The sequence below is a fragment of the Mustela lutreola genome, chromosome 13 (assembly GCF_030435805.1).
Source record: "Mustela lutreola isolate mMusLut2 chromosome 13, mMusLut2.pri, whole genome shotgun sequence".
Lineage (NCBI taxonomy): Eukaryota > Metazoa > Chordata > Mammalia > Carnivora > Mustelidae > Mustela > Mustela lutreola.
In genome coordinates, this window is record NC_081302.1 from 65,977,445 (window position 1) to 66,002,963 (window position 25,519).

Consider the following 25,519-nt stretch of genomic DNA (forward strand, 5'->3'; position numbering starts at 1 on the left):
ATGGCAGCAGAGTATTGGCAACTCAGGAAAAATATGAGAATGATTTGGCAGTCGAACTCTTGATATACTACTGAGAAACCTAAATTAAAAAAAAAAAAATCAGGGGGATTAAAAAGCCTATGCAGGTATATCTGAAAAGCTGAGATTTTCATGCTGCTTATCTTTCTTTCTTCTTTTTTTTTTTTTTTTTTTTTTTAGTGAGAAAAAAAGGATTTTACTAAATTCACGCATTTTTAAAATAGTTATCAAGTCTACTAAGCACCAACAATCCTAAAAATTTTTCAGCTTCATGATTTGTTTAAAAAAAAAAAACACACACACACACACTATCAAATTAACGTTAAAAACAAGCTTGAAGTATAGCTTGTCCAAAAAATAACTAAATATGCCAATGTTTTTTCATGTTACAAAAAACAGTGGCATACAAAATATACCTGCAAAGAATGCCTTTAACTCTATCCTACAGTGGATGGAGATTACAACAGCACATCATACATAGTCTAAAACTATAAAAGTTTTAGAATGCAGCATCTTGTCACCAAAAAAAAAAAAAAAAAAAAAGCTGATAAAACTTAAAGTATTTAGAAGATGCTGCCCCTTTATTTTAAAAAATTTTAAATGAATTTAAGCAAAAATAACATACATTTGTACATCAACTGGCCATTTCTGGTACAGAAACCCAGCATATGGTAATATTATTGAATAAATGTAAATGCTACTTACAATTTTTTTTCTTTTTAAATACATTTTAGACAAAGTTTTTTTTTCTTTTTTTTTTATAGTTGCACAATTAACCTCTTAGCTGCTAGCTTGATGCAAACATATGTAACAATACACAAATTTAAAAATATTTTTTATTCTACATAAAAGCTGTCAAAAGACTCACGTCAAAAATGCAAAATAATGGAATATACTTTTAAAAAATTAGTCGCAAGTCTAGCAGCAAAGCAAGTAAGTGAGAACATATTTAATATTAAAACAAAGGGAACTGTGCATCTATAGATGAAGTCCAACTATCTTAATTCTACTGATACAAACAGAAATTAAAACATTCTCCCTTGAGGGGGAAAAAAGTGATTATTTAAAATAGGAGTAAAAGCCATTGCTGCCTGATGAGCTCCCCAGGCTAAGTTCCTGGAACAGAGACAGAGGGTCGCTACTCTTCTTGGCCTGCTCGGGCTGGGGCCTGGGCTTGGGAGGGGCCCGCAAAGCACTGGCATAAGACATGGCGGGCTTGCTGCCCCCAGAGCTCTGCTGGCTACTGCTGTTGGCTGACTCCACGATCTGCTTGTTGGGCATGAGAGGGGGGAACTGGCCGAGATGCTGCAGCACATTATAGTTGAAGGAACTGGACACCTCGAGGTTCTCAGACTTCAGCTGATCCTCAGGGGGTTTGACGGTCTTGGGTGGAACGATCAACTCTCTGGGCTGAGCTGTCCTGCTGGATCCATTACACGGAATGTTCTGATAGGGGGCAGATGAGGTGGTGTTTACCCAGGACTCCGGGGATGAAAAGTTGAAAGAAGATTGGTTATTATGGTCCTGAAGCTCTTTACACTGAGCAAGACTGTCTTGAGGAGTGCTTACTTCTTCAGAACAAGGCTGGACTGAGCTAGATGAGATTCTTCTTTGGTACAAGGGCCGACCAGGTCCTCTGGGTTCATACTCTTCTAAGCTAGGGAGCGAAGAAGAAGATACTGTTCGAGATGACAATGGGTGAAATGGCTCTTGACCAATGGCATGTTGATGATTCTGTATTTGTACAAAAGGGTTTTGCGGTGGCCTGTGCGGCAATGGAGGTAGGCCATAGGGAAAACCCGGCCCCATTAGGTGATTCTGTTGTAAGTTAGCAAAAGTCCATGCTCCGTCAGGTGCCAGGTATTTCAAGGGAGGAGGGGCAAGGTGTTCAGATGGCAACGAGAAAGGCGAGCTGAATATCTGGGGCGGTAGGCGCTGTGGAAATGCTGGGTTGCTGGCTACTTCAAGGTCTCTGCTGTTGTCATTAAAGTTAGAAAAGTGGCTACTGTGGTCTGTGCTGGATGGGGGAGATGGGACTGCTGGTGGGCTCCTAGTCTGAATTTGTCTATATTGCAAAAGTCTTGATTGAGGTGGTGGCATTTCAGCTAGTTCCCGTGTTTCACTTTGATCACGATTAGACAGTTCTCTGATTAAGTCTTGAAACCTGGAGTCTGTGGTTTCTGCTTCATCTTCGGCACTGCTGGGGAGCTTCCACTCTGCTCTCACTGGGGGCTGATGCAATCCGATGGGCGTCTGAGGAAGGTGCTGGAGGTGCGGATGCGGGCGGTGATGGTGCGGGTACGGAATACTGCCCTGACTGAGATAGGCGTGATGCTCGTTCCACTGCTGGAACCTCACTTGCTGCTGCCTTAGTGTTTCTAGCGCTATACTCCCGTGCATATGATCTAAAGCCTCCCCTACAGGCAATCCTGGGGGGTTCTCATCAGTGAAGTTACTCAGATGTGACGGAAGGAGGGGGCCGGGCTGTGCGATGGCTCGCAGAGGACCATGGCCTTCCTGCAGCATGGGAGGCGGCTGCTGCTCAGGGATCACAGCCTCTGCGGGTGGGGACTGCGGGCGGTGAGACACGGCGCTATTAAAGAAAGCGCTGTTGGGTCCTGCCTGATAGGCAGGAGAAAGCTGAGGCGGCGGCTGCGGAGTCAGCTGGTTCAGCGGATTCGGCGGCGGGACTACCTGATTTGGCTGGGGTGGCATCTGATTTGGTTGTTCAGGCAAATTACTCTGCTGCTGATTTAACAGGGCGTGTTGCTGCGGAATCGGAAACGGTGGTCTGGGTAGCTGGGGAAGGGGATGAAAATGACAACTGGGGATGGCATACTGTGCATGGGGAGCCGGGAGAGGAAGATTTATGTGTCTCGGGTTGAGATTATCTTTGCGATGAAATTTGGTATTGGGATAAACAACACCAGGACGCGACTCAGGATTTCTGTTCTGTGGATTTGATTCCAAATCAATCTGTTTTGATTCTGTAGGCTTTTTCTCTGGTGTTCGAATCTTATTAATTTCAGCTCCAGGATTATTTGTATCACTTTTACCATTTCGACTTGGCTCATGTTGCTCCTTCTCCGGATGCTGGTTTTGCGGCTGCCCTATGCTGACAGGTGGGTGGTGCCCAAGGCCATATGGTATGGGAGACCCCCGTCCGTGTGTCTGTAAGAGGTTCATATTGTAGGCCATCGCTGCCTGGTGCGTAAGGATCCGAGGATCGACTGCAAATCAGCCCTGGTACCCTGTCCATGGTACAGGTAAAGGCACCGACATAACTACATTCCCTCCATAGACAGCAGGTACGTAAAGAATACTTGTCCCAGTGTGAGGATCTATTCTTTGAACAGGGCTTGGAGATTTCCCCAAATTTGGGTGAGGTCCAAGAGGGGGTGGAGGAGTATATGCTCTAATAGGATTGCCAATAAGTACAGAAGGATTGGGCTGAACAATTCCATCGTTCTGGAAATGATCATTCTGGGTATGATGGAGGCTCTTCCCCTTGGGGGGTGACTGCTGCAGTTTGTTGGTATTTCCTGAATGCTGCAGTCGTAGAGCCCGGGGGATAAATTCAGGTGCCAGTGGATTCAACACATACGTCTTCTTGAGTTCTAAAGCCTCTAGCTGAGCTTTGATCTGTTCAAAAGTGATTCCGTGTAGGCTATTATTTTCATGACACAGGGCAATAAACCGTTCCCAAAATTTCCTGCATCTTCCAATAGAGCACAGAGCAATGGGATCGCCCACCACAGCAACCAGGGACTGTGCTCTTGTGATGGCGGTATTGAGAAGTTTGTAGTTAGAGAGAAAACCATAATCTAAATCCTCCGTGGAATCTTCCAGCAGCTGCTCTTTCTTCTTAATCGGTGTCTGTTTGTGTTTACAAGTATGCCTTGTACGCACTGTGCTAAGAAACAAAATTCTGAACTGTTTTCCTTGAACATTTAGCACCCTTTCTACATTAACATCTCTTTTTTCGAAGCTCAGCACGTATCCTGAACACTTGATCAGCATATGGAGTGACCACACCAATACTGCCGTCATCCAACTTCCCCCACGCTACTGGCCACTTCCTTCTCAACTCTTCCACACGTTCCACCACTTCAAATACCTCTGCATTATTATAAAAAGCTGTGCTATTTTTTTCTTGTACATCTTCCCCTCGTGCTGTAAAGAAAGTTAGTGGGTAGAAATCCTTGTGTGCTGGTTGCTTTCCACTGGCCATCAATTTGCCCTCATAGAAGAGCTCAGAGGTGTAATTGATGATAGCTTCATGGGAGCGGTAGTTCTCACAGAGGAGGATCCTACATGGAAACTCAGCAGGGTAATGCTCATAGAGTCGATCAAGTAATGAAACATGAAGGTTTCTCTCCCTGGCAAACTCGCTGTAAACAAAAGGACTGAGCTGCATGTGGTCACCAGCCAAGTGTTTTTAGTTGCTAATGCTAGAGGCATAATGGTTTCACACTCCATGGCCTGGGCAGCTTCATCTAATAGAATGTGTGTAAAAAACCCAGGTTCAAGGTCCAACTGACAGAGGTACTGGGAAGTATTCAATGTAACAACAACCACTCGGTGTTTAAGAATATCTTCTTTCTGTGGCATCTGAAAGGTGGAATGTGCGCTTGAGATCAAACAGTACTGATGCACAACTGGGTGGACAGTCTTTACCCAGCGATTTCTGAAATATACCCTGAGAGGTCTTGCCTGGGGATTGCCTGCTTCTACATATGGATGTAAATAATCCTTTATGTAGAGGTCAGCAGCACTATTAGAATGGGTGCAAATGAGGATCCTGCTCGTCTCCTGCTGCTGGAGTATGTGCTTGACGGCCTGAGCTAGAGTGAATGTTTTGCCTGTCCCATAGGGTCCAATGATGAGAACAGGAGGCAGCTGTATTGAAAATGGAGTTGTAATGGCCAGGACAGCCTCTTTCTGTTTTGCATTTAGCCGAGGATCCAACTGCTCATCCCACTGTCTGTTAGGACTCCAAGGTATGGTTGGAGTCATAGTGGTGTCTGGAAACAAAACCCCGTTGTCCTTGATCCTGTCTAGCGCATAATGCATTTCACAGAGGGGTAATCGATTTAATTGAAACTGAAGTTCAACCTGTGTGTCATAATCAGGCCGAAGATTAAGTTCTTCACAGCATTCCCTGGATATCCTTAAAAATATATATTCTTTTGTTTTTTCTTCAATAGTAGCTTCATAAACCTTCTCTTTGGTTCCCTGGGTCTGTACTAACTTCTCTTTAGGGACTGGTAATACATAAACAGCATTGACTTTGGTCATCACCAGCCGTCCAGCCAAAGTATCTTCAGAAAGTGTTTCAATAAGCTTAAAGCGACCAAAAAGTTGTCCATTCTGAGCATACTTTGCACCTCCAGAAACTCCAGTGAGCATGAAACTTGCTAGAATCTGCAACTGCACTTTAAGGTTGAACTTGCTGACTTCTTTATACTGGGCTATCTCCTCAATATAAAGAAGGTCATGCAGCCGTGACTGATAGTTGGTCTTGGTCAACGATTTGTCTAAAACGGACTGGGTGAACAGCTGGTCAGCAGAGAGAGGAATTTGGTATCTGATAAGAAGGCTCTTCTCCAAATCAGTAGTTTCATTGGGTTCGAAATCTATAATAGTCTTAGAAGAAGAATCCCAACGCTTAGCTGTGGTTACTAGCTGTTGTTTTGCATGCATCAGGTATTCAAGATCTTCTGTAGAAGCTGCATCAATCATTACTCTTTGCATGAGTACTGGTTCCAATCCAAAGTCGAAAACTATGGTTTGGCGAAAAGTTCCAAATATTTCTGTGTTAAATGCTATCCCGACTTTATACACGTAATGATCTAATCCATTTTGGGCCATCTTTCCTCCTATCCATTCTTGACAGTTTTCTGGGACTTCTTGTGATACCTGGGTAGTACTATCTCCGGCAGATATTGCAATGATACTAAAATGAGGACGATGAGCATCATAAAGCAATGCTACACGATACAGCATTCTTGCAGGCTTACAAGTAAGAGCAAAGGTCCATGTCTGGTGAGACTTTTTGGTGTTGACAGTGACCGACAGATCAGGATTATGCTCTACTTTTACTCCTTCTATACATTCACTAAGCACTTTCTCAGGAGATAATGAATTCATCCACTTTTCTATCAAGGTTTCCATGTAACTGCCTGAGAGCTGTTTATTCTCATTTTGCTGTTTCAATTTTATCAAGCGTGAAGCATATCTTTTCTGCCATTCTGCTAGTTCTTCCTGGGAATGTGCTGAAGTACACTGCGCACCATACCTACAGATTCCTTGCTCTAAAAATCTTTTACACAAAGTATATTCCTCGCTGCTTGTGATTCCCCTAGGTGGTGGGTGGAAATGCCAACCATTACAAGATCCCCCTTCCAAGTCTTCCACGTGATATCCAGACAGGACGTTACTAGTGGCTGTCTCTGTTTCTGTGAGAAGTGTTTTTAGTCTTGTCAAATCTTTTGTGACCATCCCATTCAGGGACTCTCCTGTCAGTGACTTGGCAAGAATGCTGGATACCAGTTGAAGCTTTCCTTTCAGCTGCATACAGCAGAGCACTGCCTGAAAGGCCCCATCTCCCTTGGCCAGGCCTTCTCCCAGCACATGCCTACAATCTTCATCAGCTTGCCCATAGTTTTTCAGTTGCAAAAATGAGGCAATTCTATAAAGAAGACTCTCAATTTTGATGCTTTCTATCTCCAGTGGACATGGCCCTGGGAAGTCAGCCATGGAGTACTGGCCAAGAGAAAGGAGGGCCTCTGTGCAGTGCTTGAGGGTCATTTCATAGTCCTGCCTCTTAAGTGATTCACACGCTTGTTCACATGACTTCTCAGCTCTTCTGTCTTCCATGACTCAGGGACAAAAATCCTGCAGTTCACTGCACTGGGTATCACCCAAATAGCCCATCAGAGCTCTTTATAATTTCTTACAGGAATATTTTTACCACAAGGAGAATTTCCACAGAAGAAAGGAAAAAGGCAAATTCAGATGTGCTGAGAACACAAAAGGATCTTGATTTACGTCCACCTTCCTCTCCCAAGTTTTGTTTTTTGTTTTTTGTTTTGGGGAAGGCAAATGTCAATAGAATGCCTCAATCTTACACATCTCACCAGCACTGTAGTTCTTTAGTGATCAATTACTTCATCCAATTCCTGTCATTACTTTCTACGCCATCTTGGATCCACTTCCATGCTGCTTATCTTTCTGCTTTAGCACCAGTCTAATAATAATGACCGGAAAGAACAGGCACACGTGGAGAATGCTCCCCATTGCACACCTTACTGAGTCTGACTGCATGAGCCGATGAGGTCATGTTCCCCTTCTGCCTCCAGTCTCCCTGAAACTGAAAGTGATCATGAAACTGATGAATTTCCCCTCTTCAGTGAAGATGGTGAAGTCCTCACTGGTAAAGGAGAAGGAGGAACAAACTGTACTTGTTTTCTTCTTTTCTGGTTTCTCCTTTCATTCTTTTTTTTTTTTTTTTTTTTTTTTTTATTTATTAGAGAAAGTGAGAGTGAGAAAGAGAGAGCAGCAGTAGGAGGTGCAACAGGGAGAGGGAGAAGCAGATCCGCTGCTGAGTGGAGAACCCGATGCGGGGCTCAATCCCAGGACCCTGGGATCATGGCCTGAGCTGAAGGCAGATGATTAACCAACTGAGCCACCCAGGCAGCCCCTCTCCTTTCATTCTTGCTTTTATGAGAGGGCTCACACCAATGACTTTGGCATTTGTGTGCACTTCTCTCAAAGTCCAAATAGATGTTATGAAATTTCCCATATTTGAGAGGACTGTTGGACTTAAAATGCTCAGAGTGTCTGCTGTGATCTTTACAGTTATACTCCACATAGTGGGGAAGCCAGAAGTTAATGTCATAGAGGCTCCATGAAGGAATAATCCAACACAGTTTTCTACCTATTAGTTATAGGACAGAGTGCTAGTTGTTTAAATTACCTTTCCTATAATATTTGTTCCTTGTTCATTACCTTGGTGGGTAAGCTTGAAATGGGTGAAACTGAGACATAATATTGAAAAGGAAGGAATGCAGTTTAGGGTGACCCCGACAGCTGATGCTGACAGGCATTCTGGTGTTTGGAAGGCACAGAAGGGTCTTACTCATGCCAGCCATCCTTACAATAGTCTGAAAAATATTCCTTCTCAGACTATGCTGTCCAGTAGAACTATCTGCAAATGATGAAAATGTCTTATATCTGGACTGTCCAGTACAGTAGCCACCAGCCATGTGTGACTAATGAAGATGTGAAGTGTAGCTAGTATGACCGAAAAGCTGAATTTTAATTTACAGTTGATTGAACTCAGGCCAGTTTTTTTCTTTTACAAGTTAACATGAATAGAAGATACCAATTGAAGCAAAAGGCGTCATGCTGAGGTACACATCATTGCCATTCTGCTTTTTAAGTTTGACTCTAATTCATTCCTATCACTTCAGGACTGCTTTCCTGGGTCAGATGTTAGTTTCTGTATTTCTTTATTTTAACTCTGGAAATCAACATTCTGAGATCACCAGAGCTCCTCCAACCCCTTCGGGTACTGGTAATGATGCAATTTATCTTGCCCAAGATGCAAAAGACAGCATGAGGCGATATTACCTATAACATTTTGACTCAATGAATTTCGCTCTTTTCCACAGCTTGATCGTTATCGAATCCAATCTTTCCAAGACCCCATGCTTCTCCCCTTCCACAAACAAGAGTTAACAATCCCTGCCTTGCCTTCTCAATTTTGTTGTTGTTAGCTGCCAATCAAGATACACCTACATAAATGTTTTTGGTAAGAGTTTAGGAAGAACTTGCACACTTCCCTTTTAATTTTGGCTCCTTCTTAATGGTCACATTTTACTTCTAATTCTAATAAATGATAACTAATATACACTTCTGGATTTAGAACCTTCTGTTTTAACATCCTCCTGCTTAAAGAAGCCAAGCTCAGTTTTTCTTCTGACTCTTTCAGACCATTTTGAACAGAAATGTATATACCGATACCACCTTTGACTGATTTCTTAACTGTCTCAACAAGATGGCTGCAAGCAGTATAGAAATGTCGTTAGTTACAGATTTTAATATAAGCAGCAGACTAAAGCAGATTGAGTGTTAAGCTGTTTTGGCTTGCAAACACTCGTGTTGAAACTTGGAAGCCTTTGGTTGGAATTTTTATAGCATCTGAGAAACGATAGGGTTTTAAAGAACTGGAATTCTTGCACTAATTATTGGCTCAGGAAAAGACTTTGAGTCATAGGACGAGTTGGCTGCACACATGTCCAGTGACTAGAGAAGGCTCAGTGATATGAGAGGCTGGTGGCTCTTGGCTAAATGCCATCAGTCCACACCATCTGAGAGGGCAAACTAGTATCAACAAAACTTCCAGGTTGGTAATATGTAGCCCTTTGCTGAGTGGCCTCAAATATAAGCTAATAAAGATTTAAGTGTCTGACTCCACCCTGTAGGGAAAAGCTTTAGCTCTTAGCAAATTGAGAAATATAGATATTAACATTTCTTATTATGAGAAATTAAAGGTAGAGCCTCCTAGTTCAAGTCCTGAGAACCCAACATCACATAGCACTTTTGTTTTTGTTTTCTTATTACTCGCTTCTTTCTCTAAAGAGCTCAAAAAAATCCACTGATCTTTCTTGAATCTTTGCCTAAGATCCACAAAGGGGCTCAGGAGATAGACTTGCTTATTGAAGAAGCTGCATAAGAAAACAGCTAAGGAGAAACAGCCCTGTTTAAAATAGGGGTTGGGGCTAAAGTTCTTTCTTCAGTTTCCCTGAGTATTTTTCCTCCATGTCTCCTAGTCAGGGCATCCTGGGAGGAGAAGCAGGGGAACACAATCTGAAAACTGACCAAAAGAGTTACAAAAGATGTGTGTAGTGATGAGATGTCTGCTGAGATGCCGAGATCCCAACTCCACCCTAAAACACTTTTTATGGCATTGTAATGCCACTTGGCAAGATTATTGCTCCTCTCTCTCTCTACACACACACACACACACACACTCTCATGTACACTGAATCTCCTAAGCCTCAAGATAATCCAAGAGTCCAGGCTTTAAACAAATGGTAATTTCAGAGTAGATTGGGTCTTTCTGAGCAGCCACTCCCATACCCAAAAAAAAAAAAAAAAAGAGGTGGGGTGGGGGAACAGGGATAATTTTTTTCTACCAACCAGGAGCTGCGGGAAATAGGGTTATATGGAAGCATGAACACAGCTTCAAAATAAAAGTCTGTATTTTGGAGCAAGAGAAATCCAACAGTGCTGAGCACAGGAATTAAGAGACTACAAGTGGCCAAGCTTGAGATGAATCAGAGCAAAGGGGGATAAATGAGTGACCTTTCTTTACCTTCTTCATGGATGGCTTGCAAGGATTAATTAAGGAAAAGTCTGTAAATTTCTTTGAGCCCTTCAGAGAAAGAAGCTATTTAAATATCAATTATGATTATGCAGCTTGCATCCCAGACCTTGATCAGGCTTGGTTAACTGAGCCTGATGCATCAGTTGTGCCTTCTCTGGGTTACAGAGATGAGGATCCCTGGCTGACCTGAGTTCTCTGACTCAAGGGTAAGGCAGAGATTTATGGTGTTACATGTGGCGTCAGAGGGCAGTCTAGGGGTGAGTATTAAGGGCCTGGAGTTGGTTAGTACCCTGAGAAAAATTTTCTTCTTCTTCTTCTTTTTTTTAATGCATTTTCCTTTATCAACATATTGCCTAAGAGTGTAAAGAAATTAAACAGTGAGACAAGAAAGGATTTCTGTCTGGGCACATTAGCTTCCTAGGACTGCTGTAAGAAAGGATCACCCACTAGATGGTAGAAAGCAACAGAACTTGGTTCCTTTACAGTTCTGGAGGCTGGAAGTCTGAAATCAAGGTGTTGGCTGGTCCCTGCCCCTCCTGAAGGTTCCAGGGAGGAACCCTTCCTTGCTTCCTCCTCACTTCCAGTGGCCCCAGGTCTTCCTGGATTGTGGCAGCTTCACTCCAGTGTCTGCAACCATCTCCATGTGGCTGTCTTCCCTCTGTGACCAGGTGTCTTCTTAGAAGGACCCCAGTGAGATTGGGTTTTAGGGAGCTGGTCTACTCCACTATGATCTCATCTTACTAATTACACCTACAGAGACCCTATTTCCAAACAAGATCACATTCTGAGGTCCTGGGGGTTAGGACGTAAGATGTTGTGGGAAGGGGGACATGATACAGGTAAGGGCAGTTCCAAAAATATTTAGGAACTGAACCTTTCCCTCATGAAAGATCATATGGAAGCCCTGCAGGAGAGCAGGAAGAGCAGCGCCGCCCAGTCTAAGGACAATGGAGCCCAGGGCCCTTCTGTTCACCCCCCCAGCACTCCTGGCCCCTTCCCAGCCATCCCTCCCTCCCCTGTGTGCGCCTGCGCATTGGTAAGACACTAAGGAGCTCCGCCCCCCGCCCCAGGGTTTCGAGGGACACAGCTAGAAAATCTATGGGACTAGATGTGTCAGTGGTTTCCTCTCTCAAGTAAAATCCCATTCCTGTAAAGCAGCAGCTTTCAGGAGCACCCGTTCTAAAAATAGTCCGTTTGCAAAGCTTGCTTGAAAGCGGTTGCATTTTCTTTGTTTATTGATTTTAATATAAAGGAAATAGAATCTACTCAGAAAGCACACCTCCTCCAGGGTCACCTTAGCGTTGTCACCAGCAGCCAAAAACTCAATACAGATGCGGGTGGATTTCCTTTTCCCCTGAAGATGCACCTAAAACCGTGGCCTGCAGTTCACCCTCCAGAACCTAACGCTCGCCTCTCTGTACAACTTGGGGAAGTAGAAACTCGCCCTTGGAAGGATGGAAAGGGACTGATTTGCAGCTAGTCCCATGTCTGGGGTGGCACCAGGTGCACCAACAGAACCAGTTACTCCCCAGGAGAAGCTCTGACAGAGGCTCGTGCTGCATCCCGCCCCAGTGAGGGAGCCCCTTGGGAATAGTTTGTTGCCCAGGCTCCTGGGAAGAATGCAGACCCACTTATCAGCCTTCGGGAGGCTGCGATCTCCTCGGCAAGGAGAAAGATTGTGTGTTTTGGATAGCAAGATGCTGCTGGAAGAGCAGGCTCTGGGAAAGAATACACAAAACAGCCCAAGGGGAAAGTCCTAACATTAACTCCATAAAAGGAGGCTTTAAATGGTCTCAGCTGATCCATATTTTTAGAAAATTGTTTTGACTCAGCCTGCCTGACTATAATACCATTGCCAGAACCAGCAATGAAAGGGAGATAAACACGGTGTTGTGATTTTTCTTTTTATGCCTCCCTGGAAGCCCTTGGTAGTACAAATCACGCTCGACAGGCTTTGATTAGCACCTGCTCAGTTCCACTAGGGAAAGGAGGCATTTGTCTGAGGCTCTGTGCTCTCTTTGTGAATAAGCTAGAAATTTCAGTGTGGGGGATAGCTCCCCTGGAGGAAGCCTGGTTTAAGCCATCTCTCTCACACCACTGGAGATTGCCCCAAGGGAGGCAGTGGCTGGCAAGAGGGGCAAGGTGGGGCAAGATGGCGTCTAGGGGCCAGCGGTAGAAGTCTGTGTCTGGCTCATAGGGTAGTGCTGGATGATGTACCCTGTGCCAGTCATATCAAATGCTTTCTTTTCTGTGTTAGTAGTGTGGTATCACAGGGGAGAGTTTTGGACAGAGGGGCAAGAAATATTATTGCATTTCTGATTCCTTCACTAACTGTGACTTTGAGCAGGTCACTTCGTCTTTGTGAGTGGAAGTCTGGATTCATTCTTCCAACTGAGTTTCCCATTCCCTGAAAGGGGAGAGGGTGGGAAACTGTGCCCATGTGAAGGCACAAGGTAAACCCCAAATCTCTTTTGGACCATGGATATCTCACACTATTTGGGGGAAAGCAATTTTATACAAATAAATAAATAAGGTTATCTGTGGAGTAGAGTGGAAAATCCCTTGCCACTTTATCAAGCAGAAGTAAGGAAGACCTGTTTCAGAGAAGACTTGATTTCAGGTACGACCCCTGACTCCATACGATGTGAAGTTCTCTCCTCTTCCTTAGGAATGTTTTGATGGAAAAGTTTGAGAGGTCATCTGGATGGTCTCTTTCGGTTCTTACATTTGGGAGCTTAATTCACAGTTGTAAGGTCTCTTTGCCACCTAAGTAAAGGCCAACTTCCTTGGCTCGAAATTAACGACCTCTGCAGAGTCCTTGACCCCATCCTAACTGCTTGGCCATCCCTTTCCTCTTCTCCCTAAGTCTCTCAGTTGATTTTCGTCTTCCTCAGACTTGCACCTGCCCATCTTCCCTGTCCTTTTCTTCCTCTGGGATAACTATAACTACTTCCTAGAGTCCCTCTCATCCTGCCAGTAAATTCCAGCCAAAAATTGACTGATTTCAATGGCAAGTATTGCTTTATCTGCTAATATGGCACAAGTACAAGCTTGGAGTGTTGTTACTGTGTTACTTTTCTCCATCTCCAGTGCTACTGTGAACAAATCTTATCTTCAGTTTTTTAAGTTCCTCTAGAGCAAAGAGCGCCATGTTTTGCACAGACCCAAAAGCTGCCAGTTCTGTTCGTGAACAGAGATTAATATTGTTCTCTCCCTGTGTGTGGACTTCCTCTTCGGGTAACTAAATTAGCAGGCTAAGAATGAGAATTCCGGATTCTGTTTTCTGTGAGTTCTATTCTACAAGATGCAGCATTTACCCATGTGGGGGTCTGTTTCCACGTTCATTTTATTAAACCTCTTGGGATAAGCTATTTGAAAAAGATATGAGTGACTTCATTGTGTCTGCTTATGATGGTATTTTAAATACGTTGAGTGTTTTTGTCCCTTGTGAAATACTTTGTAATCATGTTTCAATTTGTGTTTTAAAATATTTTATATTTTCTAAATATCAAAAAGACAAGACAGAACGTGGTACTTTCAAAATAGAATTAAAGAAAAAAACAGTATTAAATTGACTGGAAACAAATTTTCAAGTACTTTCAGAACTTGTTTGGAACTGATCAGTAAATCACAGATGGAAAAGTAAAAAGTTTCAGTTATCCTTGACATTTCAAGAGGGAAAGAAAACAGAAAAGGAAAATCATTATAGCTGTCTCAAAAGAAATTGCTTCCAAATTGTTGTCTGTCAGCTATTCCAGATGGCTTTACTGTTTTTTAGTGGAATTGATGGTATTCTAAAAAGACCTGAGGAAAATAAATGAGGTTTTTCTTTCCTGATACCCCAGAAGGTAGATAAAGGGGGGGAAAAAACCTTTAAAGAAATGTCTGTCTTAAGTCTCTTGGCCACCTGTACCACCTCAATGGCACCCATCAATGATTTTATCGTATATTCATACTCTCCATTTTTTTTTTAGTGGTAAAAAAGGTTCTCTGGGGTGCCTGGGTGGTTCAGCCATTAAGCATCTGCCTTCGCCCAGGTTGTAATCCTAGGGTCCAGGGATCGATCCCCATATCAGGCTCCCTGCTCCACAGAAAGCCTGCTTCTCCCTCTCCCCTTGCTTGTGTTCCTTCTCCCACTGTGTCTCTCTCTGACAAATACATAATAAGATCTTTAAAAAAAAAAAAAGAAAAAGATGCTTTAATGAGTATATAAGTAGTGAAAATACCATATATCTAAGCTAGAAAGTTAGTGGAAACCTGTTATAAATGCATTGTAGTCTAGTCCAAAAAACCCACATGTACATATATAATCTGCATATATTATGCCCAAATGACAATATAGGCTACATCTGTAATTATATATGGTTTGTGTACATGCATACATGTGCATATGTAGGCTTGCATATACAGGTGTGTATGTATATAAAATAACCCTTACAGCAGCTGTATGTATGGATTTAATTCTGTTTCACCGATGAGGACCCAGGCTCTCCAAGCCAGAGGGGCATGTGGTCAGATATCAAAGCCGTGCTCTGAATCGCCCTACGACTCTGTTAACAGTGTTTGTGGAATGTGTCCGGTGTTTGGTTCTCACTTTGGCACTGAAACCAGTCGTAAAGACAGAGATTTTAAGTCTAGTCTCTGCTCTGGTAGTTTCTCAAGACAAAACACCTAGACATCTTCAGGCTCTCATTTTTTGTTGCTGTTGTTAGGAAGCTAGCTAGTAATATCTAGAACTCAAAGAGAAAGGGCCGCCTCGCTGCCTGGTAGTCTTGTGTTCCTTACTATGTAAGATTTTCCCTTTATGCTCCCTCCGTTACATTTTCAGAAGTATTTTAAATGCTCTGAATTTGCTTGAGCTTCCAGCCTTCAAGCGGCTCAGTGTGGTAGCCTGTACGCTGCAAAGGGGCCTCGTCCCTCTCAACTTGTAAAAAGTCTTTCACTAACTGTTCATTTCAGCACATGTAGATTTTACTACTTTTTAAAAATATGCCTGGCATCTGACTTTTAGTGTTGTCGTGGGGCCCGTGATTGAAGTACTTAAGGACCTTAAAAATAAATAGGAAGATAAATCATTCTTATCCTGACACTTTTTTTTTTTTTTTTTTTTTTTTTTGGTAAGGTCAAGTAGAAATAAATGAACAGGGTTTGGAGGCATGGAATCTGTCTGTTTGTGAGCACTTGATGTATTGGTGAAGGAGAGAGGTTTTACTCTGCCTCCTAAGTATTGTTATGTTAGACCTGAAACAGGATTCTAAAATAGCACTTACAGGGAAGCCAGAGGAAAAGCCCCCAGGAGCTCATCACTCCTTTGGAGGTGTGTCTACCTGAGTTCTCCACTGTCTTCGGTAGTTTTATGATATTTGGATGTCAGAACTGGGGAGGGTGATATTTCCCTCCAAATACATTGTCCTCCCTGTGGGCTTACCTGAGTGATCTGCAGGGGACCCTACCCTGTCACGCGCAGACCTGTCAAACCACCCTGCCCTGGAGTAGCTGCCATACTCGGGGCAACTCGCGTGCATTTCTTGGGTCACCATGCCATCCCTGAGAGGTACAGCGGGCTTTATCCACATCAGCCAGGAGGGAGACACTGAGGCTCAGAGTAAGTGATCTGACTGAGCCACCTCCAGCCAGGACAGGGTCTGGTTCCACCATTCCTCTTGTTTTCACGGAGCCACTATTGTGGAAATAAGCACAAATGTTGGAGTATTGCCTTCCCCTTCTCTTTCCTCATCATTTCATAAGAGGGAATCTACTTTTATATGTGCTGCACTCTGCCGGGACATTTCAGCTCATCCTCTGGACATCTCTGTAGAGAGCCACTGGTATAGCCATCTTATCAGTGAAAACTCTTGGGGCTCGAGTATAATAGCCTCCCTTGCTCAGTCAGGAACCAGTAAGGACAGTAAGACTCCAGAGCCTTCGTCCCTAACACTTGACCACCTGAGTGTTTATCTGACTGGGGTAACCACAATTCGCCAACATTAAACTGACCAGAGTCTGGGTTGGAACTGACATTGCATTTTCAAAGCCAGGATGAGCTAGGTTAAGTTTGCAGTGTGTGTTGACTTATAACCAGGTTCTCTGTTTGCTTGTTTATTTGTTGTTGAGAGGATATTGTTGGAGCCTCATCTAGACCTCTCAGGACACTTTCATGTTGAAATGTGATCATTGTTCTTTCCTTTGGCTTCTGTAGGGGGAGGATCAGGAGTGATATAGTTTATACAAAACAGCAGTAATCCTTACGAGAAAACATGTCCATTGAAATCTCTGAGCTGAGTGTCTGGTCTGGGCTGGAACTCTTTATATTGTTGTCATTCTGGGCTTTGTGAGATGTCTTGTGAAGTTTTTAACAGGTATTTTTGGGTCAGACAGGTGAAGCCAGCCAGCCCCGTTTTAGGTTGTAGGGTGGTTGTTAGAGAACTGTGAACAACTTTGAGGTCTTCATTGCTCTAGATTTGCACATCAATCCCTTCTATGCTGATGGGTTCCATTTAGAAGCATCAGGCCATAAGGATGTTGTGTTGTGTCAGCTGTGGCTTTTGAGTCCAGGCTACTGGGCCAATGGAAGAAAGGGGCTGGAGTATGAATAAGGAAAGATGGGTCATATGGACTGATTCTTGAAACCTACCTCCACCCCAAGAAAAGATGGATTGATAGATCAATAGAGGAGTGCAAAAAGGAATAGATAATTGAGCAGAATTTAAAACATGTTAATCATAGAATCTAGATCATGTATGGGCATTCACTGTATAAAATTTCCAACTTTTTTGTACATCTGATCATTTTCCTAATATCCTGTTGGAGGAGAAAAGAAGGATGCACTGACTCTTAGTGGTAGAGACGTGGTTAGTTTCAGAAGAGATATTTGCCGGGACAGCATGAGCAAGCAGTTAAGGCTGATCCTCTGCTCTTGATCGGTGTTTTTGTTTATCTGTTTACCTGCTGGATGAACACCTCTAGCATCTGAAACCAGAAGCTCCAACAATTCTAAGACAGCAGGTCCCGTGGTATAATATCAATATTGATACATATCTTATGTCAAGTACAGAACTGGGCACTTTTATTAAGTCATTTATTTCTAATAAAAATGCTAAAGATATGGGTACCACAAGGTCTGTTTTATCGATGAAACTCTGAGTTCAGAGAATTCAAAGCCATGCTGCTTGAGGTCACACATCTGGCTGGAGGTGTCAGGATTTGCACCTGACCGATCAGCATCAAAGCCTGCTCTGTACCCACTCGGTCCTCAGGGCCCACAGTGTGGCCCCATGTCTGTCCCACCACGAGCTGCTTGCAATCACAGGGATCCAGCCCCACCCCAGATCTATCGACCTTTTGAACAAGCGCCCCAGCTGTTTTGTGTGCAGCTCAGTCTGCAAACACTCAACTGAACCACAGGACTCTGGAAATCAGGACCGTGTCTTTATTCCTCTCCTGCCCTAACACCACGGAACACCATAGAGTCAGAGAAAATTAGCATTTTTGTGTGTTTCAGAGGTGTTGCTACAGCACGGAGCATTGTTTGCTCCCTTCTCGCAATGTCAGAGTGAAGACAGTGAACCAAAGCAGAGAAGGAGGAGGCAGGTATGCTGAGGCCGGGACCCAGCCCTTCCTCAGGCTATCCACTTGAGGAAGCTCAAATCTTCCCACCTGTCTGTGACTCCATTCCTTCATCTACTAAATGGGACACTGGTACTGGCTCTAACTATCTCATGGGAAGGCCGGAAGTGACTTTAAAAGTAAAACGCAACAAAGATCAAAACAGAATGGAACAGGCAAAAGTATTTTTAGCCTTGGTAGTAATATATCAACTCCTTGCCTAAATGTGACAGTTATTGGACTATTTCATTTGTTCCTACTGAGGTTCACATGGCTGATAGGACTTTTGGGGCAAGTGATCATGGCTCACTATTCCAGGATGTCCTTGCTCTAACCCTCCCTGCCTTCTGTCTAAGAAGAGTATGTTCTCTGAGAGTGGAGGACTTGAGGAATATTGGCTTAGAGCTCATTTAGTCTTTGCAACAACTCCAAGAGATTGATATTATTCCCATTTTACAGATAAGGAAAACTGAACCCAAAAGAAGTGAAATGGTGGAACCGGAATTCCTTAACTACTAGGGTTAGGAAGACCATTGCTTTTAGGCTCATGTAATTTACCAGAAATCTGTCACATAGAAATGGCAATATGTCCCCTCAAATTTCATTGTCTGAAACAACTTGTTTTCTACCAGTGATTGCCTAGGACTCTAGAAAGAGCAACCATGACAAGTCACTCATGGCTGAAATTAGCTTGTGAGGTTTCTGATCTGAGCAAAGAAGCAGGTATTCTGATGTATGTCTTTCATGTCTTCTGACCCATGAATTGGAAAAGGAGAAAAAATAAGAACCGAGGAGCCATTTTGAAAGCATTGCAAGAAAATCTAAGTATGTTCTCTTCTGCAGGATGTTTTCAGCAAAGAAAAATTCTCATTGTCATTTTTAAAAAGTTTTGATGGTTGAGAAATGATCGTATTTCTATTTTATATTTTTAGGGCTGTGATACGATATGGTTTTTTTTGGCTCAACTTCTGATGATAAAGAATCCACTTTTCATCTTTATGCCTCGATGTGTTCTTTATGGACAGAACTCTTTGTGTCATAGAGTTCACATCCTGGTTCTCCCTCCCTGGCGCCCGGGGAAGGGGGAAACTGTAGGGCTCGCAAGAGCCCTTGCCTTTACATACAGACAGCAGTAGAGTCAATCCTGGAGAAAACTTGTAATCCTCCTTGATCTTCTGCCCTGTTCTTCCTTTTCCATTTGTATGCAGGACTCAGTACATGTGTGGAGATGGGAGGTGAGCCCAGAGCTGGGACCATAAACACTTGGGCATTTGGGAGGCATTAGAAGGTAGAGTTTAGCAATATTGGCTTAGAGCTCAGACAGATCTGTGTATAAATCTCTGCATCTAACCCTTAGTAGCCCAATGAACATGAAACTGCTTCTCTGAGCTTCAGTCCCCTCTTTTGCTAACTGAGTGCATTGATATATTTCATATGATCTATTCTATAAAGATGATATAATTATGCTGAAGCTTTTGTACATACTAAATAAATCATATTACTGCTATTTAACATTGAACGAATATCATGAACCAGTGAATTAAATGCAAGTAAACATATGGTAGAGTTTTTGGCTTTCTGGGAGGTGTAATATTTGAGAATAACTACAACAAGGTATTATGGCCCAGATAAATGGCATAGAGTACACCCCAGTAGGAGCTCATGGCTTTGGGGGTGTGATAAAATCTGTAGCTCCCTGTTAGGGCAGTCAGGACAGCCTTCATGTTGAGGCTTCTAGACCTTAACAGCTAGTATTTTCATGGTGAAGCCTGAGCATAAAGTAAGGAGTGAGAGTATCCCAGAGGGAAGGGATTCAACTTTCAGAGAATTGTTAAATTGTCTATTTAACTAGACAATTCAAGACATATTCAAAGAATTGAATAGCCCCCAGTCACAAATGCCTTTTGGACTGGTCAGGGCCACTGAGCCACAAAATGGGAACCACATTGACTTGGCGCTGTGCCAGCTGCCCAGTTCAGTGCCGGCAAATCTTTCAATGATTTGAGATGTGAGAAGTGCAGACTTGCTGGTGAGAAGCCCTGTTTAGTAAAATATGATGTTGGTGAAATCCAGCACGGCTGTGGCCGAACTCAGGTAACAGGTGGCAAGTGTGTGATCTTGGAGTGGCCTGAGGTCCAAGCAAGCATTGAGATCATGATAGGTGGAAAAGAGCTCTGGCTGGAAATGAGGAGCCCTAGGATAGATCTAGGTTCTGTACCTTTGGACAAGCCTCTTTCATCCTCTATACCTCGGTGTCCAGAAAGCACTTTGAAGATAGGTGTGATTTCTAAGCCTATATAAGCCTCCTTCTTATAGAATACTTAAGTGCAGCTGACTCTTGAACAAGACAGGTTTGAACTTCATGGGTCCATTTATACATGGACTTTTTCCCATAAATACAGTGCAGCATTCTACACGTATTTTCTTTTCCTTATAATTTTCTTAGTAACTTATTTTTCTCTACCTTAGACTATAGGAATACAGTCTATAATACTTATAACACATAATTGTTTATGTTATCTGTAAGACTTTTGGTAAACAGTAGGCTGTTAGTAGTTAAGTTTTGGGGAAGTCGGAAGTTTATACGCAAATTTTTTACTGCACGTGGGTCAGTGCCCTGGACCCCTATGTTTTTTTTTTTGTTTTTTTTTTTTTTTTTGTTTAAGGTCAACTGTAGCTTCCTCCTGGTGGTGCTTTCAAGGTCTGAAGAGTTGTAATACTGGTCCTTGCTCTTATTTCCTCCCTGCCAGTGGATTTGTTTTGTAAAGGGACCGTTATCTAAGGGGTGAGAATGGATGAGAATTGTGTACATAAATTAGCATATGGAGACTTGGAAATGTGCCAACGTCATCCAAAGAGAAATCCAGATAACCGGCTCCAAGACTGAGCAGCTTGCATGAGAAGAGTAAAGGAAACAATTTCCTTCTGTGCTTGCCACAGAAAAGAAGATGAAGGAACTGGAGGATGGATAAAAGTATCCACAACACATAAAAAGATAAAATGATGGGAAACACTGGTGTGACCACTGACGGGGCAATCAGTGGGAAAAGTCACAGTATTTAAAAAAAAAACAAACAAACAAAACAAAAAACAAAAAACAAAAAAAACAAAAGCCCTGTGGAAAAAAAATGGAGCAATAGTCATGGAAAAAAAGTGAGATCACATTAAAACTTTCAAGAGTGCCTGGAAAAAATAAGGCTTTATGAGTCTAACATGAGGACTCTATTCTTACCACCTGTGGGGAGTAATTGGCATTGGCTGAGTGGAGGTTTGTTTTGCCTTCTTGGCAGGAGACGAATTGTTATGTTAATATTCCTCTGGCTAAGTGTTATATACCGACTTTGAATAGAAAGAGTTTTGCAGAAGGGAAAATTCCCAGCATCTGGTTCCTACTTTGACCACTGGGCTCTTTACAAAACTGCAGACTTCACACTTGAATTCTAAGAAATAATTAGTATCATGGCAGATATTTCCAGCATTGTGTGAAAGCGAATAGAGTTTCCACTAGAGACTCCCCCAAGGGTGGTTCATGGGCAGGCAGAATTTTAGGTACGATTTAGGTACAAGAATCCATTTGGGGAGAAAGGTAGATGTCTTTTATAAAACAACATCAAGGCACAACACCAAGTGCTCTGCTCGTGTCTTTCCATTTATCTGTGCTGTCTCTTCTCCATTAACAGTGACTTCTCCTTAGATGTCATTCCATCAACCTGGTTTTTTAACTATTGTAATTGTCTTGAACAAGGGTGAGACCAATACCCTAGGGCATTCAGTTTGGAGTGGCATCATAATCCAAAAAAAAAAAAAAAAAAAAATTTTTTTTTGAATTATTGAGTCATTTCTTGGATTATTATTTCCATTCTTTTGGGGAAGCAACATTTCTCTAAAAATCTAAGACCTCCCACAAACTGATCTTCATGAGCTCTTGCCCCTGGATAGCGGATGTCAGCTAGGTGCCAGATGAAAAGTAAAAGTTTGAGCTAATGTACACAAATTTGTGATTTACGCAAATTTGTGATGACTCCTTAGGATTGCAAAAATAGATTGCTTCTTAATTACAAATGAGCCTGTAGCTGCAAATGATCTCAGAGTTTCTCCACCACCACCCCCCACCTCTGCTACCAGCTTCCTGAGGTTGTTGCCTTGCTTTGCACTGTCGTTCCTCCCTTCTCCTCCTCTCGGCCCAGATTTCCCCAAAATGTGATAATGTGACTATTTTTTTCATGACCTCTTTTATGGCAGTGACAAAGAAATGTGGTTAAAATACCACATAATTAAGCCCCTGAACTTTATAAACCACCAGATTTATAAATCTAATAAAGAAAATCCATGTAGATGGTATAAAAGTTTGTGAACCAGAGATTCTCATTGAGCCGTATGCTCTCCAGGAGTGAATTAGGCAACTAGAGCTATTAAAACCTATTAGGTCACCAAGATATCCTTTAGGCAACCCCTCAAGCTCCAGAATATTCTCCGAGCCCCATTTCCATAGGCAGTATAACAACTAAGAGGTGTCTAGTTCAGAGATTTTCAAACTACACTTCCATGAAACATTGATTTCTACAACATGGTCTAAGGCTTAACACGGCTGAAACTGAAAAATGACAGTTTCTTCCATTAAAAAGATGTTCTTGGGGTGGGTCCAAGAGGGCAGCCTGGTAAGACCCTGATCTCACTTCCTTCCTTACACCAAATCTACACTGACATATGGAGCAATTCCTCCTCAAGAAGAACTGAAGGCTGATGGAACAGCTTCTGCACAACAAATGATAGAGAGACCACATATAGAAGAGTAGGAGAGACAGAGACACTGCAATGACAGAAACCCTACCCCTGACTCAGTGACCTGCAGAGTCACTGAGGGATAATATTACTGAGGGGCCCATAAGCAGACTCTCCTACCTTGGGGCACAGCAAAAAATGGTTTAAAGGGCAACCAGACTCTAAGTGAAGGAAATCCATTTACTAGCCTTACATCATCCACTGAACCAGTAGGGACTGCTGGAACTCTTCCGGGGTTGGAGGACCAGTGAGACAATTTTTCATATCTCCTCTTCAGCTTGATCATGTGGGCAGAAGTAGGGTCCAGGCACTCTAGCTGGCCTGCTAGTCTTTCATATCCTGGGCCCCTGGGGCACATCAGCTCTAGACATTCCTCCAAGGTGGCCCTGGTGTGACATGCCATAGGCCCCCACTCCCATACTCACCCCATCTTCAGCCATCCTATCAAGGTGGCCCTGGTGCTCTTTCCAGCTCTAGCTAGCCTCCTGTCACAGGAATCCTACTGTCTCACCCTGGGATCTCTTCCCCACCTGCCTGTGCCTGTTCCCTCTCCAGCCAGCTTACCAATGCCACCAGGCACACGCAGTCTACACAGAGATTGTTTCTACACAAGTCCACTCCTTCAAGACTGGGAGAAGTAGTTGTTTTGCCTGATTCATAGAAACGAACACAGAAGGTCAAACAAAATGAGACAAGGAAGTATGTGCCAAACAAAAGAACAAGATAAAACCACAGAATCAAACCCTCACAAAATGGAGATAAATAATTTACCTGATAAAGAATTCAAAGTAATGGTCATAAAGACAGGTAACAAACTAGGGAAAAGAATTGAGGAACTCAGTGAGAACTTCAACAAGGGATTAGGAAATGTAAGAAAGAGCCAGTCAAAGCTGGAGAACACAGTAACTGAAATGAAAAATATACGAGAGAGAATCAACAGCAGATTAGATGATACAGAAGAATGGATTCACAATTTGAGAGACAGAAGAGTGGAAATCATTCAGTCAGCCCAAAGAACAGAAAAAGAGAGAGAGGGAGAGAGTTTTAAAAAATGAGGATTGTTTGAGAGACCTCTTGGGGCAATATCAAGTATACTAACATTTGCATCAATGGGATCCCCAGAGGACAAGAAAGAGAAAGGATCAGAAAACATATTTGAAGAACTAATGGCTAAGAATTCCCTTAACCAGGAAATAGACATCCAGGTCCAGGAGATGCAGAGAGTCCAAAATAAGATGAATCCAGAGAGATCCACACAAAGGTGTTCAGAATTGAAGGAAAGATAAAGTATTAATATTGTTAAAGTATCCTACTACACAATGCAATCTACAGATTCACTGCAATCCCCATCAAAATACCAGTGGCATTTTTCATAGAACTAGAACAAAGAATCCTAAAATGTGCATGGAACCACAAAAGATACCAAATAGCCAAAGCAGTCTTGAGAAGGAAGAACAAAGCTGGAGGTACCACACTTTCTGATTTCAAACTATACTACAAAGCTGTTGTAATCTAAATAGTATGGTTCTGGCATGAAAATGGACACATAGATCAATAGAATAGAATAGAGAGACCAGAAATAAGTTCATGCATATATGGTTAACTAACCTATGACAAAGGTGGCAAGAACATACAGTCTCTTCAATAACTCGTGTTGGAAAACTGGCCAGCTACATGCAAAAGAATGAAACCAGATCACCATCTTACACTATATATAAAAATAAACTCAAAATGGATTACAGCCTTGAATATAAGACCTGAAACCATAAAATTTCTAGAAGGAAACATAGATAGTAAGCTTTTTGACATTGATGTTAACAATATTTGGGGGGACTAGTCTCCTCAAGCAAGAACAACTAAAACTAAAATAAGCAAATGGGATTTTATCAAACTAAAAAGCTTCTACACAGTAAAGGAAACAGTCAACAAAATGAAAAGGCAGCCTATGGCATTGGAGAATATATTTGCAAATGATATATCCAATATATCATTGGGGTTAATAGGGGGTTAATATCCAAAAACATATAAAGAATTTATATATCTTAATATAAAACAAAACAAAAGAAAAGCAAACAATCCAATTGAAAAAAGGCCAGAAGACTTGCAAAGATATTTTTTTCTAAGAACAGATATAGATGGCCAACAGGCACATGAAAAGATGTCAGCTAATCACCAGGGAAATACAAACCTAAAACACAATGAGACATCACCTCACACCAGTCAGATTTGCTGTTATCAATAGGACAAAAAAATAATAAATATAGGCAAGGAGGTGGAGAAAACAGAACCATTGTGTGCTGTCAGTGGGAATAGCCATTATGGAAAATTGTATGAAGTTCTTAAAACATTAAAAATAGAACTATCCTATAATCTAGCAATTCCATTTCTGGGTATTCATCTGAAGAAAATGAAAACATGAATTCAAAATGATATATGTACCCCTGTGTTCACTGCAGCATTATTTACAATAGCTAAGTGTCCATTAATAGATGAATAAAGAAGATGTGAGGTATATATATATATATTTTTTAAAAAAAAAATCTATAATGGAATATTACTCAGCCATGAAAAAGAATGAAATCCATTTGCAACAATATAGGTGGAACTAAAGGTTATTGTGCTAAGTGAAATAAGTCAGAGAAAGACAAATATCATATGATTTTACTTATAAGTGGAATAAAAAAAAAGACAAATGAACAAACAAAATAACACAGAAACAGA

General features: G+C 42.2%; 2 protein-coding genes across 2 annotated transcripts in view; one reads left to right on the forward strand and one right to left on the reverse strand.

Annotated features, from left to right (window-relative positions):
• LHFPL6 (LHFPL tetraspan subfamily member 6) overlaps window positions 1-25,519 on the forward strand; it is a 243,764-nt gene that overhangs the window by 182,979 nt on the left and 35,266 nt on the right. The gene's annotated exons all lie outside the window — the stretch shown is intronic.
• LOC131813951 (probable helicase with zinc finger domain) lies at window positions 304-7,228 on the reverse strand. Its single transcript, XM_059144523.1, is given in 4 exon segments — window positions 304-3,994; window positions 3,996-4,449; window positions 4,452-6,972; window positions 7,051-7,228. Coding segments are annotated over 3 exon segments (5,817 nt in total). The 5' UTR covers window positions 6,898-6,972; window positions 7,051-7,228; the 3' UTR covers window positions 304-1,077.